We start from the raw sequence: 14471 nt of genomic DNA, 5'->3' as shown, positions 1-14471 counted from the left end.
TTGTTAAATACAATGATTCTTATATTGTATAATTTATTTTTTAAAAAATGATTGCCAAATTATGTAATTTTTATATATACCATATGAATATCCTAACCCTTTGTCCTCCAGAATGTACAGTTTTAGATATTTGTGAAGAGAAAATATAGGCAGATTTGAGGAGTGTTGTAGTGTTACGCTCTTTAATTTTGATGGAAAAGTAGAAGGGCCTTCTCTAGGAAAAGAAAAGCTGCTATTGAATTGACTTTGAGAGTGAGAATTAGAAAGCAGTGAATTTAGTGATAGGGAAATGTCATGTAGGTGAGGAGATGTATTTGAGGGTATTGGCGTTTACGTATAATGTGATAGCACAGAAATCCAAAGAGCTGTGAAGAGGTGAGTACAACAGTAATGGTGGTATATAGAGGGTAACTAGAATGTAAGTTCCTTGAGAGCACAGATTTTTGTATGTTTTGTTCATTACTGTATCCTTACCACTAATAATAATGTCTGGCACATGTTTAGTGCCCCACTTACTGGCTTAGTAATCTTGGCCAATTGACTTACCTTTGCCTCAGTTTCCCAAACTATAAAATGAAAGAAAGAAAGAATGAATACTTGAAGGAAGCAAGCAAGAAAGAAAAATTTAGAATTATTTGGCCAGGAAGAGCTAATAAACCAATGACTAAATGTGAGATGATTAGAACTTTCCAAAGGACCTGGGTATGATGGAAATAGTTTAGAATAAACTTTTAGCAGTGAAGTATCAGAATTTACCATCTACTGTGGTCTGAATGTGTCCTCCAAAATTTATATTTTTGGAATTTAAACCCTAATGTGATAGTATTAAGAGTTAAGGTCTTTAGGAAGTAATGAAATCATGAGCCCTCATGAATGCGATTAGTGACCTTATAAAAGAGCTTCAAGGGAGCTGTTCAGTCCCTCCTGCCATGTGAAGATGCAGTAACAAGGTGCCATCTATGGAAAAAGAGCAAGCCTTTACCAGACACTGAATCTACTGGTACCTTGATGTTGGATTTCCCAGCCTCTAGAACGGTGAGAAATAAACTCCTATTATTAATAAGTTACCTACTCTAAGGTATTTTGATATAGTAGCCCAAAGAGACTAAGATACCACCCTAAGAGAACGAAGGAAGAAAATAGAGTATAAAAAAATTTAGGTTTATTTGAAACCACCAAAATGTCTTTCAGAGTAGCTGTACCATTTTGTAGTACCATCGTAAATGAATGAGAGTTTCTTTTCCACATCTTCATCAGCATTTGTTGTCAGCGTTCTGGATTTTGGCCATTCTAATAGGTGTGTAGTGGTATCTCCTTATGGTTTTAATTTGCCTTTCCCCGATGACATGTGATGGGGAACATCTTTTCATATGCTTATTTGTCACTCGTATATCTTTGTTGAGGTTGGTGAGGCATCTGTTACAGTCTTTGACCCATTTCTTAATTGGGTTGTTTGTTTCCTTATTATAGAATTTTAAGAGTTTTGTATATTTTGGATAGCAGTCTCTCATCAGATATGCCTTCTGCAAATATTTCCTCTTAGTCCCTGGCTGCGTTTTAAATTTTCTTGGCAGTGTTTTTCACAGAACAGAAATTTTAAATTTAATGAAATCCAACTTATCAATTAATTTTTTCATGGTTCATGACTTTGGTGTTGTCTCTAAAAGTCATTGCCAAGCCCTAGGTCATGTAGATTTTCTCCTGTATTATCCTCTAGGGGTTTTATAGTTTTGCATTTTACATTTAGGTCTGTGATTCATTTTGAGTAAATTTTCATGAAAAGTGTAAGGTCTGTATCTAGATTCATTTTTTTGGCATGTGGATGTCCACTTGTTCCAGCACCATTTATTGATAAGACTGTCTTTTATTCATTGTATTGCCTTTGCTTCTTTGTCAAAGATTAGTTGATTATATTTATGTGGGTCTATTTGTGGGCTCTCTATTATGCTCCATTGATCTAATTGTATGTTCTTTTATAAATGCTATACTGTTTTGAATATGGTAGCTTTATAATAAGTTTTGAACTCAGATAGTGTCTGTCCTCCAACTTTGTTCTTTTAGAATTGTGTTGACTATTCTGCGTCTTTTGCTTCTCCATAGAAACTTTAGAATCAGCTTCTTATTTTCCACAAGAAAACTTCCTGGGATTTTGATGGGGATTGTAATCTATAGACCAAGTTGGAAGGACTGACGTCTTGACAGTATTGAGTCTTCCTATGCATGAACATGGAATATCTCTCCATTTATTTAGTTCTTTGATTTCTTTTATTAGAATATTTAGTTTTCCTTATATATATAGTATACATATTTTTTTAGATTTATACCTAATTATTTAACAGAGCATTTTAATGATACTATAATGGTGGATACATGTCACTGTAAATTTGTTTATATCCTAGAATGTACAACACCAAGTGTGAACTCTTATGTAGATTAGGGACTCAGGTGACAATGTTGTGTCAATATAGGTTCATCGGCTGTAACAATGTATCAGTGTGGTGGGGTGTGTTGATAATGGAGGAAGCTATGCGTGGGTGAGGGCAGGGAGAATATGGGACATTCCTGTAATTTGTGCTCAGTTTTGCTATGAACCTAAAACTATTCTAAAAAATAAATTCTTTTTTTAAAAAATGTACAAAATATTGTTTTTGCATCAAATAGAGGCAATAAAAAATGATAAAGGGGATATCACCAACGACCCCACAGAAATACAAAATACCATCAGAGAACAAACACCTCTACACAAATAAACTAGAAAACCTAGAAGAAATGGATAAATTCCTGGACACATACAGTCTCTCAAGACTAAACCAGGAAGAAGTTGAATCCCTGAAGACACCAATAGCAGGCTCTAAAATTGAGGCAATAATTAATAGCCTACCAACCAAAAAAGTCCAGGACCAGATGGATTCACAGCTGAATTCTACCAGAGGTACAAGGAGGAGCTGGTACCATTCCTTCTGAAACTATTCCAATCAATAGAAAAAGAGGGAATCCTCCCTAACTCATTATATGAGGCCCACATCATCCTGATACCAAAGCCTGGCAGAGGCACAACAAAAAAAGAGAATTTTAGACCAATATCCCTGATGAACATCGATGTAGAAATCCTCAGTAAAATACTAGCAAACTGAATCCAGCAACACATGAAAAAGCTTATCCACCATGATTAAGTGGGCTTCATCACTGGGATGCAAGGCTGGTTCAACATATTTAAATCTATAAATGTAATCCAGCATATAAACGGAACCAAAGACAAAAACCACATGATTATCTCAATAGATGCAGAAAAGGCCTTTGACAAAATTCAACAGCCCTTCATGCTAAAAACTCTCAATAAATTAGGTATTGATTGGACATATCTCAAAATAATAAGAGCTATTTATGACAAACTCACAGCAATTATCATTCTGAATGGGCAAAAACTGGAAGCATTCCCTTTGAAAACTGGTACAAGACAGGGATGCCCTCTCTCACCACTCCTATTCAACATAGTGTTGGAAGTTCTGGCCAGGGCAGTCAGGCAAGAGAAAGAAATAAAGGGTATTCAATTAGGAAAAGAAGAAGTCAAATTGTCTCTTTTTGCAGATGACATAATTGTATATTTAGAAAACCTCATTGTGTCAGCCCAAAATCTCCTTAAGCTGATAAGCAATTTCAGCAAAGTCTCAAGATACAAAATCAATGTGCAAAAATCACAAGCATTCTTATACACCAGTAACAGACAAACAGAGAGCCAAATCATGAATGAACTCTCATTCACAATTGCTTCAGGGAGAATAAAATACCTAGGAATCCAACTTACAAGGGATGTGAAGGACGTCTTCAAGGAGAGCTACCAACCACTGCTTAATGAAATGAAAGAGGACACAAACAAATGGAAGAACATTCCATGCTCATGGATAGGAATAATCAATATCATGAAAATGGTCATACTGCCCAAGGTAATTTATAGATTCAATGCCATCCCCATTAAGCTACCAATGACTTTCTTCACAGAATTGGAAAAAAACTACTTTAAAGTTCATATGGAACCAAAAAAGAGCCCACATTGCCAAGACAATCCTGAGTCAATAGAACAAATCTAGAGGCATCATGCTACCTGACTTCAAACTATACTGTAAGGCTACAGTAACCAAAACAGCAGGGTACTGGTACCAAAACAGAGATATAGACCAATGGAACAGAACAGAGCCCTCAGAAATAATACCACACGTCTACAACCATCTGATCTTTGACAAACCTGACAAAAACAAGAAATGGGGAAAGAATTCCCTATTTAATAAATGGTGCTAGGAAAATTGGCTAGCCATAAGTAGAAAGCTGAAACTGGATCCCTTCCTTACTCCTTAAACAAAAATTGATTCAAGATGGATTAGAGACTTAAATGTTAGACCTAAAACCATAAAAACCCTAGAAGAAAACCTAGGCAATACCATTCAGGACATAGGCGTGGGCAGGTCTTCATGTCTAAAACACCAAAAGCAATGGCAACAAAAGCCAAAATAGATAAATGGAATCTTATTAAACTAAAGAGCTTCTGCACAGCAAAAGAAGCTACCATGAGAGTGAACAGGCAACCTACAGAATGGGAGAAAATTTTTGCAATCTATTCATCTGACAAAGGGCTAATATCTAGAACCTACACAGAACTCAAACAAATTTACAGGAAAAAAACAACCCCATCAAAAAGTGGGCAAAGGATATGATCAGACACTTCTCAAAATAAGACATTTATGCAACCAACAGACATGAAAAAATGCTCATCATCACTGGCCATCAGAGAAATGCAAATCAAAACCACAATGAGATACCATGTCACACCAGTTAGAATGGCAATCACTGAAAAGTCAGGAAACAACAGGTGCTGGAGAGGATGTGGAGAAATAGGAACACTTTGAAATTGTTGGTGGGACCGTAAACTACTTCAACCATTGTGGAAAGCAGTGTGGCGCTTCCTCAAGGATCTAGAACTAGAAATACCATTTGACCCAGCCATCCCATTACTGGGTATACATCCAAAGGATTGTAAGTCATGCTGCTATAAAGACATATGCACATGTATGTTTATTGTGGCAGTATTCACAATAGCAAAGATTTGGAATCAACCCAAATGTCCATCAGTGACAGACTGGATTAAGAAATTTGGCACATATATACTTTGGAATACTATGCAGCCATAAAAAGGATGAGTTCGTGTCCTTTGTAGGGACAAGGATACAGCTGAAAACCATCATCTCAGCAAACTATCGCAAGAACAGAAAACCAAACACTGCATGTTCTCATTCATAGGTGGGAATTGAACAATGAGATCACTTGGACACAGGAAGGGGAACATCACACACCAGGCCCTGTTGTGGGGTGTGGGTAGTGGGGAAGGATAGCATTGGGAGATATACCTAATGTAAATGATGAGTTAATGGGTGCAGCACACCAACATGGCAAATGTTTACATATGTAACAAACCTGCATGTTGTGCACATGTACCCTAGAACATAAAGTATAATAATAAAAATAATTGTTTTTGCATTATATAGAATATCTACTTTCCAAACATTTTCTTATAAGTCTCACTTAATTTGAATATTAGAGTTTTGCTTAAGTGAGACTATTTTGTAGTTAATGTTGTGGTTTTCAAATACCTTGCTGCTGACTTTTTTGGTCTAAACTTTAAAATGTGAATATAAATTAAATATGTTTAAGCAGATGTTTTCTTTATGGTTTCCACTAATTTTTTTAAAATTTTATGAGGAATTCATTACATTCCCATCTGCAGCAATTTACTCTTGATACTTATAATTATTTATAGTGCTTAAATTTCTAAATTAAGTACTGATTCAGTTAAAAATCAGGTGAGGTCTCTAATATATGTTTCTTAGATTTTATTAATAAATGCTTTCTTGGGGAATATAAATCTGCCCCTCAGTAACTCATTTAACCCTGCAGTAACTCATATAACTCTATTTGAAGTGTAGGATTTCTACAAAAGAATGAGGCACAATCTAGATAGGTGATACAGAGGCTAGAATAGTGTGAGTAGCAATGTGTCTGTATGATACCTTTACCTGTAAGGCGTGCTGGTTAAAATTGTACTATTTTTCATAGTGGTAATTATACGAGATGGATTATCTTTCTGCTGTGTCCATGGGAGTCTGATAAATGTCTTTTTCTCCTCCCTGAAAATACATGCCTATTTAATTGCTTAAAACAATTCTAGTTTTATTAATAGGCTGATTTCTATAAATATAGTTTAAGAAGAACAAATCAGATTTTGTATCACAAAGCAGGACAACTTTGGTTCAGTTTCAAACTTAGGTGTACTCACAGACATAAATTGAAATGATAACTTGTAGAACCTTTTAACATTTTCTGGGAGAGTCTGTTCTATTAGTTTCCTGCTGTAGTTACAGTCTGTGTTGCCTGAGGAAAGTTTTGTAAATCAGATCTCTGTCTATCATAGATTTCTCATACAAAGGTCAGTGGTTCTTGTTTGACTCTTCGGTCCAAAGATCCATTCTCTATTATACAATTAGTATAAAACACAGTATTTTCAGTGAGTAGATGTTATTCAAAGCCTTATAATGATGAGAATTTAAAATCTTCGTGTATTGAAGGTAGTTTGAAATAGCGGTTACTATACTTTGGATCCAGCCTGCCTCCATTTGTATCCTGACTTGGCTGTTTATAAGCTGTATGATCATGGGCAGTTGGTTGAACTTTGTCTTAGTGTCTATCTGTTAAGTAGAAATAATGATAATAGTACTTCATGAGGTTGTTGTGAGGATTAGATATGAGTAGTTCAAGTACTCATAACAGTTCTTGGCACACGGTAAGAATTGTATAAACATTTGCTGCTGTTATTTTCAGTGGCACTATCTATGTTTAGACCTGGTGACCTGGGAACCAGAAGTTTCAAATGCCTTTGTTCTATGACTGAGTACACTATTGCTGACCTTTACTGTCAGGTTTCTCTGTCTGGTTTCACGGGCATTAGTTCTTGTCCCTTCTCATGATTAGCATATATACTTAGGTTGTAATTGAAGTCCATAGTAAATCAGTATTCCCAATGTTTCTATTTTGCATTAGTCAGCTCTTTGGCACTATATTAATTTAATATATTGGGTATGCTTTATGAAAATACATGTGCATTTTAAATATTCATATGCTACATAAAGATAAGAATATGTTTTTCCATAAACCTTTATTTGGTAAATTCATTTTTCTCTGAAAATTATAGCAGTGTATTATTCAGTTTCAGGATATAATGCCAGAGATATGTTTGAACTGAAACATAGAAATTCTTTCCTTTACACTTTTCTCTGCTTTCGTGAGGAACAACTGTGGTATTAAAGAAGCAACTGACGATATTAGAAAAGCAACGTGGAGTCCTGGCCCTGTCGCTAATCAGACATATGAAACTTGGGTAATTCTAGCCCAAAGAAAGACTATATGATATTTCATTTTCTTTAAGCTTAAAGATTCAATATATCATAAATAACTTTAATAAGATTCTTCTTACTTGGCTTATTGAATTGTTCTCATTTCTTTGTAGTACTTTATATTGCAAACCAAACTTCTAAAATATGTAGTTTATTTTCCTTTAATTTGTATATTCTCAAAATGTTCTAGGTAAATAGTTTATTATGATAGCACTCTCTTCATAGGTATGTAAAAATGTCATCCAGAATAACATTTAGAGTCTTTGCCATGTCGTAGAAGGCTCTCCGTCATTGATCATTGATTCTGCTTCTCTATCTGACCTCATCTGCCATTCTCCCACTTTCTCCAGTCTAATCTCACTGACCTCCCCATTGCTCTGTGAAGATGCCAAGCATATTCCCACCTGGGACTTCTGAATGCCTTGTTCAATTTACCTGGAATGCTCTTCTTCCCAAATCCACGAGTTTGCGCTCTCCCTTCAGTTAGGTTTTAGTACATATGTCACCACGTTAGAGTTTTTCTGTAATCCTCCTAAAATAGCCCACCACCCCTATCACTCCCTACTTTGGTTTCTTTATAGATCTCATCTCTGACAATGTTTATTTTACTTGTTTATTGTTTGCTTTTTCCACTAAACATAAGCTCCATAAAACGGGGACTTTGTTCTGTTTAGTGCTGTGTCCCTGTTGCATCATAGGGTTTTCAGTTGCATATAGCAGGCACTCAAAATTTTTGCTGAATTAAGCAAATAAATTGTTATAATATTTTCAGTTGCATAATTACCTTATGGACTTTAGAGCACTTAGAGACTTTATGAAAGCACTTTAAAGCACTTAAACCTTTAGATATATCTTGAAAGTGGATCTGAATTATAGTCCAGTCGTAGTATTCCGTTAGCCACCAGGATAGAAGAAATCTCAATACGTAAGAATATAAAAAAGATAGAACTGATCTGATCTAAAAATAAAGAATGCTTGATCTATGAGAGAAAATACTTACAGATCATCTAGCATAGAGTTCTTATTTTAAAGATTAGAAAACTGAGACATGGTTATATTAGTAGATGTGCCAGAGGTCACATGGCTTGTTGGTGGCAGAGCCCTAATTTTGTGTCTGTAATATACATGTTATGATTTTATTCAATTTACATATGAATGTGTTAAATTTTCTAGTAAATTTGTTTTATTCTATTTACTTGCAACTTTGCTATCGTCTCTAAAAGACTATGCCATAATAGTATTTTCTCATTCTTTTTAAGTTATACAGCTCTTGCATGTTACTAGGTGAATATGGGGGATCATCTTTGGGATGCTTCCGTCTTCTTTGGAAATCTCCATTTAGGTGTCTTATGGTTAACAGAATAAATATTTGCTAAAGCCGATGCCTTATAATTCTACTTAAACCTGACACTTTGCTATATTACCTTTAATAATGCATTCTGGTTGCTTAGTTCCAGAACTGTGGTTGGGGAGGTGTTGTCATATATTTTGTCCTCTCCTTGTCACCTATACCCCACATCCAGAAAGTTGCCAAGTCCTGTAGAGCTTGCTTCTCTCCTGGTAGATCTTGATTAGCAGGCATAACCCTCTGCCAGATGCTGGCCATTGCAGAAATTTTGTGACTCTGCATATAATTACAGAAACCATCCTCTAAGAAATCAGTCAAATTCATCAGATAATGTTGAATTTTGTTAGCGAATAACTAATAAAACTTCATTTAAGGATGACCAGTAAGGAGTCAGGGAAAGTATTTACGTGGCATTTAGTAGAGTGCTTTGGACTCTGGGTATCCCCAGTGAAATAAATTGCCCAGTGATAAAAATGCCCAGTGAAATAAAGTGAGGTATTATATTTAATTCCTCACTTTAAGAATGTGTTTTTCCTCTTGCTACAGTTTTTATTTGCTCAGTAACAATAAAAGCTTTTTTGTTGTTTTTAAGGCTTTGAATGAACTGTTTAAAAAGTCATCTGTGTGCGGATTGAGAAATTGAATAATTAGCTGCTTTCAAAGCTGCATAAGCTCTTTTAGCCCATCAGGTTAAAAAGGGGGTGGAAAGAGTTAATACAATTTTAAAGAGGCCTAATTTACAACTAAGGAGTACCTGAGAGCTCTTGGAGAATTTGACACAATGAGTTAGATCAACCCCATTTTCATTTCCCGCTAGCTGCAGTTTGTAACATAAATAAATCCATGGTCTGTAATTGTTAAATGGAAGTATTTGAATGCCTCCTAGTGGCATATTGTAGGCTCTAATTAAGGAATTTAAAAAGTAATATTTATTGAAGGAATACTATGATAACCTATTAAAGCTTGTAAGTATAAGGTAGTAAAATTCTTTAATGATAACATCCCAAGTGAAATCAAAATACATTATTTGCCATATAAAACTGATTAAAAACGTGACTGGAAAAAATATAACACATATGGCAAAGATGAATATACTTTGAATAAAAATTTTTAGTTTTGGTTCAGATCAAATTACTTTAATTGACTTTTTATGTAATGGAACTACTTTGCGCTTAAACATAGACAAATGTGGCTATTAATAGGATTTGGATTGCTTTGTGTACATTCATTTTTTAAAATTAATTGTGGATTATTATGTAGTTTCTTTAAATATCTTTGTATAATAATAGAGAAAATGGTTTACAGAAAGTCTGGTTCATTTTCAGATTTTTAAAAAATTCTGATCTTCAAGTTGAATAAAATAATTTAATTGGTAACCTTGAAATACAGACTATAGCAAAACTTTAAAATGATTAAGAATGCTGATTTAATTATTGCTTTATGCATAAAAATGACTTTACATTTATGGAAATATAATTTAAAATGGAAAGAAAGTCATATTGAAAGAATTCTGATGAGGGTCAGAAGATGGAAGAAAAGGTGATATCCTTTTGTTAAGCACTAAAAAATGTTTAATTAACTGCTTACCAAAACAAAACAATTAAAATGGCAATTACCTTTAAAATAGCAACAATGTAATTACAGCTGTTGTGATATAAAGCTAGGAAACAAAATGTTAATCTGGAATGAACAGTTTAAATATGAAATTATGATATACTTGGCTTCCTGTAGTACAGCTGTCAAGCTTGGGCAGTTCGCTGGTCAATAGTGACATTCTATGTGTCAGTGAACAGAGTCTCTTGATACCATAACCCGCAGTTCACACATTACTGAAGCTCCAACTGTCGAACATTCAAGTCCCCTGATATTTTTGCAGCTTCCAGACTCTCCTGACTGGCTCATGTTTCATTCTTTGGCAATTTGCCCTAATGATATCCCTCAGGAGCTTTCAGCCTCTCTTCCTTTCCATATTTAATCATGTTATATTAATCTGAGTGATACACAAACTATGCTGTATAAATTGTAATTTCCTGCAATTTTTCTAAGATGCACACCTAATTTTTCAGTTTTACTTATGTTCTAAGTTTTTAATCCCAAGCTTTGTATTTTCAGATGATTATAACTACATGATTCCCAAGAAGCTACTTTTGCTCTTTATATATGTTTCAGAGGGGCCTCTGAGACATAAGACTTTTTACATGTAGAATTGGTAAAGACAATGTGATTTATGTCATTATGTAAATTGTTCTGTGATTACTGTTCATTGTTGATACATTGAACATTGCTTTTTGTTTGGAAGGTCAGCAGCTACTTATTTTTGTTATCCTTTTACAAATTTTAGTTAACTGCCTGTATCCATGGATCAGCTGCTCTCCTATACCCAATGTATTGGCAACACATATACATCCCAGTGCTTCCTCCACACCTGCTGGACTACTGCTGGTAAGCTGGCTTTTGCCAGACTCCTTTAAATTTAGGTTTCATGATTAGATATCTGTTTATTTGTGAATTAGATAAACTTGGTGGTATATTTAAAAGAAATCACAGAAACTTACATTTTAATAAATAGTAAAGATGGCTTTTATGAAGGACAAAATAATTCTGTTCAAAGGTAGCACAAATTTATACTTAGCAAACATAAAGTTCTTTAGATTTTGTGAATTTCTTCTGCAGTCATTTAGATAATGCAAAATAGGAAAAAATAACAGTCTTAAGTTGTGTTTAGGAAAACTGTATAGAAGTTATGGTGTCAGTTAGAGAACTCAATATCCCAGGTGTCGGAATTTGTCTGGCAAATCTGCCAGAAACCACATTGTCTCTGTCAGGGCATACTCTCGTTACCTTTACTTCAGAACACACTACTCTACCCCTCTTTTTTTGATATTAGCCCACCAAATACCAAGTACTGACAAAGGGGTTGTCTCTACTACAAGAATTCTTGTTTTTTGTTTAAGTCAAAGTCTCAGCCTTGAACCACCATGAACAGCAATGCTGAAAAGTACTGGGAGTAATTCTGAAAAGTTTCCTGGCATTAGACACAATTCCTAAGGGATCCCACCCAATAACCAGGCCTCTAGAACCTCCTTGTTCTCTTCGCCTGGAAGAATCTGCATACTTATCATGAGTCTAAATAAGGATTAGACTTCTAAATAGCAGCTTCTGGGCCTTCTTCAAAACTAGGGGGGGAAATGTTATCTTTATTGCATAATCATCTTCTGCAGGTGTAGCCTAATTCTTAAGAAATGTGATGGGATGTTTTCTCTAAACCATTGTGCACACACATAGAAGGAAACAATTTTGACCTTAATGTGTTTTCTTATTTCACAGCTAATGTTACTAAAACACAGCACTTTTAGAATCAATGCATTCATTTAACTTTCTTATTTCATAAAAGGCAGAAAGTATTAAGGATTAAAAATGATTTAAGTTCATACATAGAGGGTTTCTATTAACTTTTTATGACTAACTCTCTTCAGAGCAAGTGATTGTAGTGACAACACATGTACTTGGCCACATATTGATTATATTAATATATTGTTGTGTTTCCACAGCATGGTAATATTATTAGAATTGATAATGCTGTGAAGTAGGTGCCCAGTGACCTACCATTACTATTATGCTGTTTGAGAACTAGAAAGGAGAAACTGTTTGGCAGGAAACTATAGGAATGTAGTTTATATTGTTAAGCGTTATACACACAAGTCTAAGAATAAAGCTAAATCTATAAATAAGCCCTTTGTTATTCATTTTAGAGTTTTTCTTTAACCAACATACCTGTAGTATTTTAGCATTCCTTAAAGGGAGGGTCTCTCATTTATTTATGTTGACATATGCAGTAGATCTTTGTATATACTGTTCAGTAATTAAACTTTACTTATTTAAAAATACATGTTACAGCAGTATTTGGAAATATATTGATATATGATTTTATATAATGTATCTTTAGAATTACATTTTATATATGATGTTAGTGCCATCTTAATTTTTATATTAAAATGTTCTAACCTCTTAAGAGATAACACACCTTTAATTAAGTTCAATTATCTATAATGAATTACACATTTAAGATTTTCTAAAATGTTATTTAGAAATTATTCTATGACACAGGCAGTTCTGTACTAATTTTTTCCAGAGCTTTTCTGATAGTTTCTACCCGTCATTAAATTCAGTGAAGGAAACTTGTTTCATATTTCAGTCCCTGGAATTTTCTTTCTAGTTTCTAATGTCTGAAATAGCCTTTGGGTTGAGTTCTAACAGCTTCCATGCCAAAAACTCCCTGGTTCAAAGAGTAAATCAGTGATATTCAAACAAGAAGTTACCTGAAACTTCCTGAACCTTAAGGTCACAATGATAGGCTCAGCTTCTATCATAGGAACTGAGTAGTGTAATATAATATATTTTTTTAAAGAATAGCCATCAGAAAACTTGGTAAACTAAACTGTTTCCTAAGGTAAACGGTTTTCTTCCATTTCCATCCTTGAGGTTAAAATCATACTGATCTACATGTAAAAGGGAAAAAAATTACAGATCATCCCTTCAGTGTCACAGTATTTGATTAAATAATTTTTATGAATATTCCAGTTCAAAAATAGTATCATGAAGATTTGATAGGAAAAGATATATATTTGCTAACTCTTTGGCATGATTGGAACTTTCTGATTCCTGAGGTAATCCTACCTCCATAAAGTATTTCTGTTTTTGCAGCTGGTAGCTCTGCTGTGGGTTGGACTGTGGAGAGCCATAATGCCATCTTGTGACCATAGATGAATATCGCATCTTGGTCCACCAATAAAGCCTTGTTACTTTGTTGATTCATCCATTCATTTGTTCATTAAACATTTAGTGACCATCTAAATATTTTGCCAAGCTGTGAATATGTAATGTAATGAATAAGATTTAGTTTCTGCCCTTGCAGGGTTCACAGATAGCAAGAAATACACACATACTTAGATGTGCACACATGCACACACATAGCACAGTACTGCAACATTATAAGTATTACAGGATAGGCATACAAAGGACCATGGATGGCAACACATGAAAAGAAGTGGCGTACACTCCCTGGTAGCTTAAAGAAGGTGCCTGGGAGGAAATGACACCATCTGCATTTTTCCCTAATCAGCCAATATAAGAATACTTTAATATGGCAAGTCTGTGATGTTGCAAGGCACTCTTAACCTATCTGAATCCATAAACACATGACAGATAATGTGACTTTAGTGCTAGTAAAATTATTATTATCTATTATTTGTTCATGAATGATTGAGTCAGGCTATATGACTCTTCTTTTTATGAAAGGAGCAGGTTTAGCTTCTGAGAGAATAGGTTTTTTAAAAAAACAAATGGGAAAATTGTATACTTCAGACTACCCCAATAGACTGCTGTTATGGTCTATGTCATTGGTGGTCTCTTTGTAAGAAAACCTAAAAAAAAAAAAAAAGCTATTCTTAAATACAGATAATTGCTACCAAAAAGAAGCAGCAATCATATGGAGGTTTCTGTATCCCATCTTTGCAAAATAACTACATTGAAAGAAAGATCTAGGACAGTTTTGCACACAGAGGACAAAACGTCTGTGTTGCCAAGAATTTCTTCTTGACTTGATAATGCTCTAATCGAATTAGGAAATTTAAGCTAGGGTTGCAAACTTACATTTCATGAGATTTGAGTGATTTCATATTAGG

General features: G+C 34.4%; 2 protein-coding genes across 28 annotated transcripts in view; one reads left to right on the top strand and one right to left on the bottom strand.

Moving 5' to 3' along the window:
• Nucleotides 1-14471, bottom strand: part of CRB1 (crumbs cell polarity complex component 1) — a 500591-nt gene that overhangs the window by 80089 nt on the left and 406031 nt on the right. The gene's annotated exons all lie outside the window — the stretch shown is intronic.
• The window catches only part of DENND1B (DENN domain containing 1B), a 279648-nt gene that overhangs the window by 151029 nt on the left and 114148 nt on the right, over nucleotides 1-14471 (top strand). For all 27 annotated transcript variants that reach the window (XR_012430982.1, XR_012430989.1, XR_012430990.1 and 24 more), the window contains one exon: nucleotides 11129-11229. Coding sequence is in view for 16 of the 27 variants with exons in the window: in XM_065539215.2 (XP_065395287.1) it covers nucleotides 11129-11229 (101 nt within the window). In the remaining 11 variants the exon portion in view is untranslated. The remainder of the gene's footprint in view (nucleotides 1-11128; nucleotides 11230-14471) is intronic.

Source organism: Macaca fascicularis, chromosome 1, assembly GCF_037993035.2.
Source record: "Macaca fascicularis isolate 582-1 chromosome 1, T2T-MFA8v1.1".
Classification (NCBI taxonomy): domain Eukaryota; kingdom Metazoa; phylum Chordata; class Mammalia; order Primates; family Cercopithecidae; genus Macaca; species Macaca fascicularis.
The sequence above is the reverse complement of the archived record's forward strand: the minus strand, read 5'-3'. Positions and strand labels throughout refer to the sequence as shown.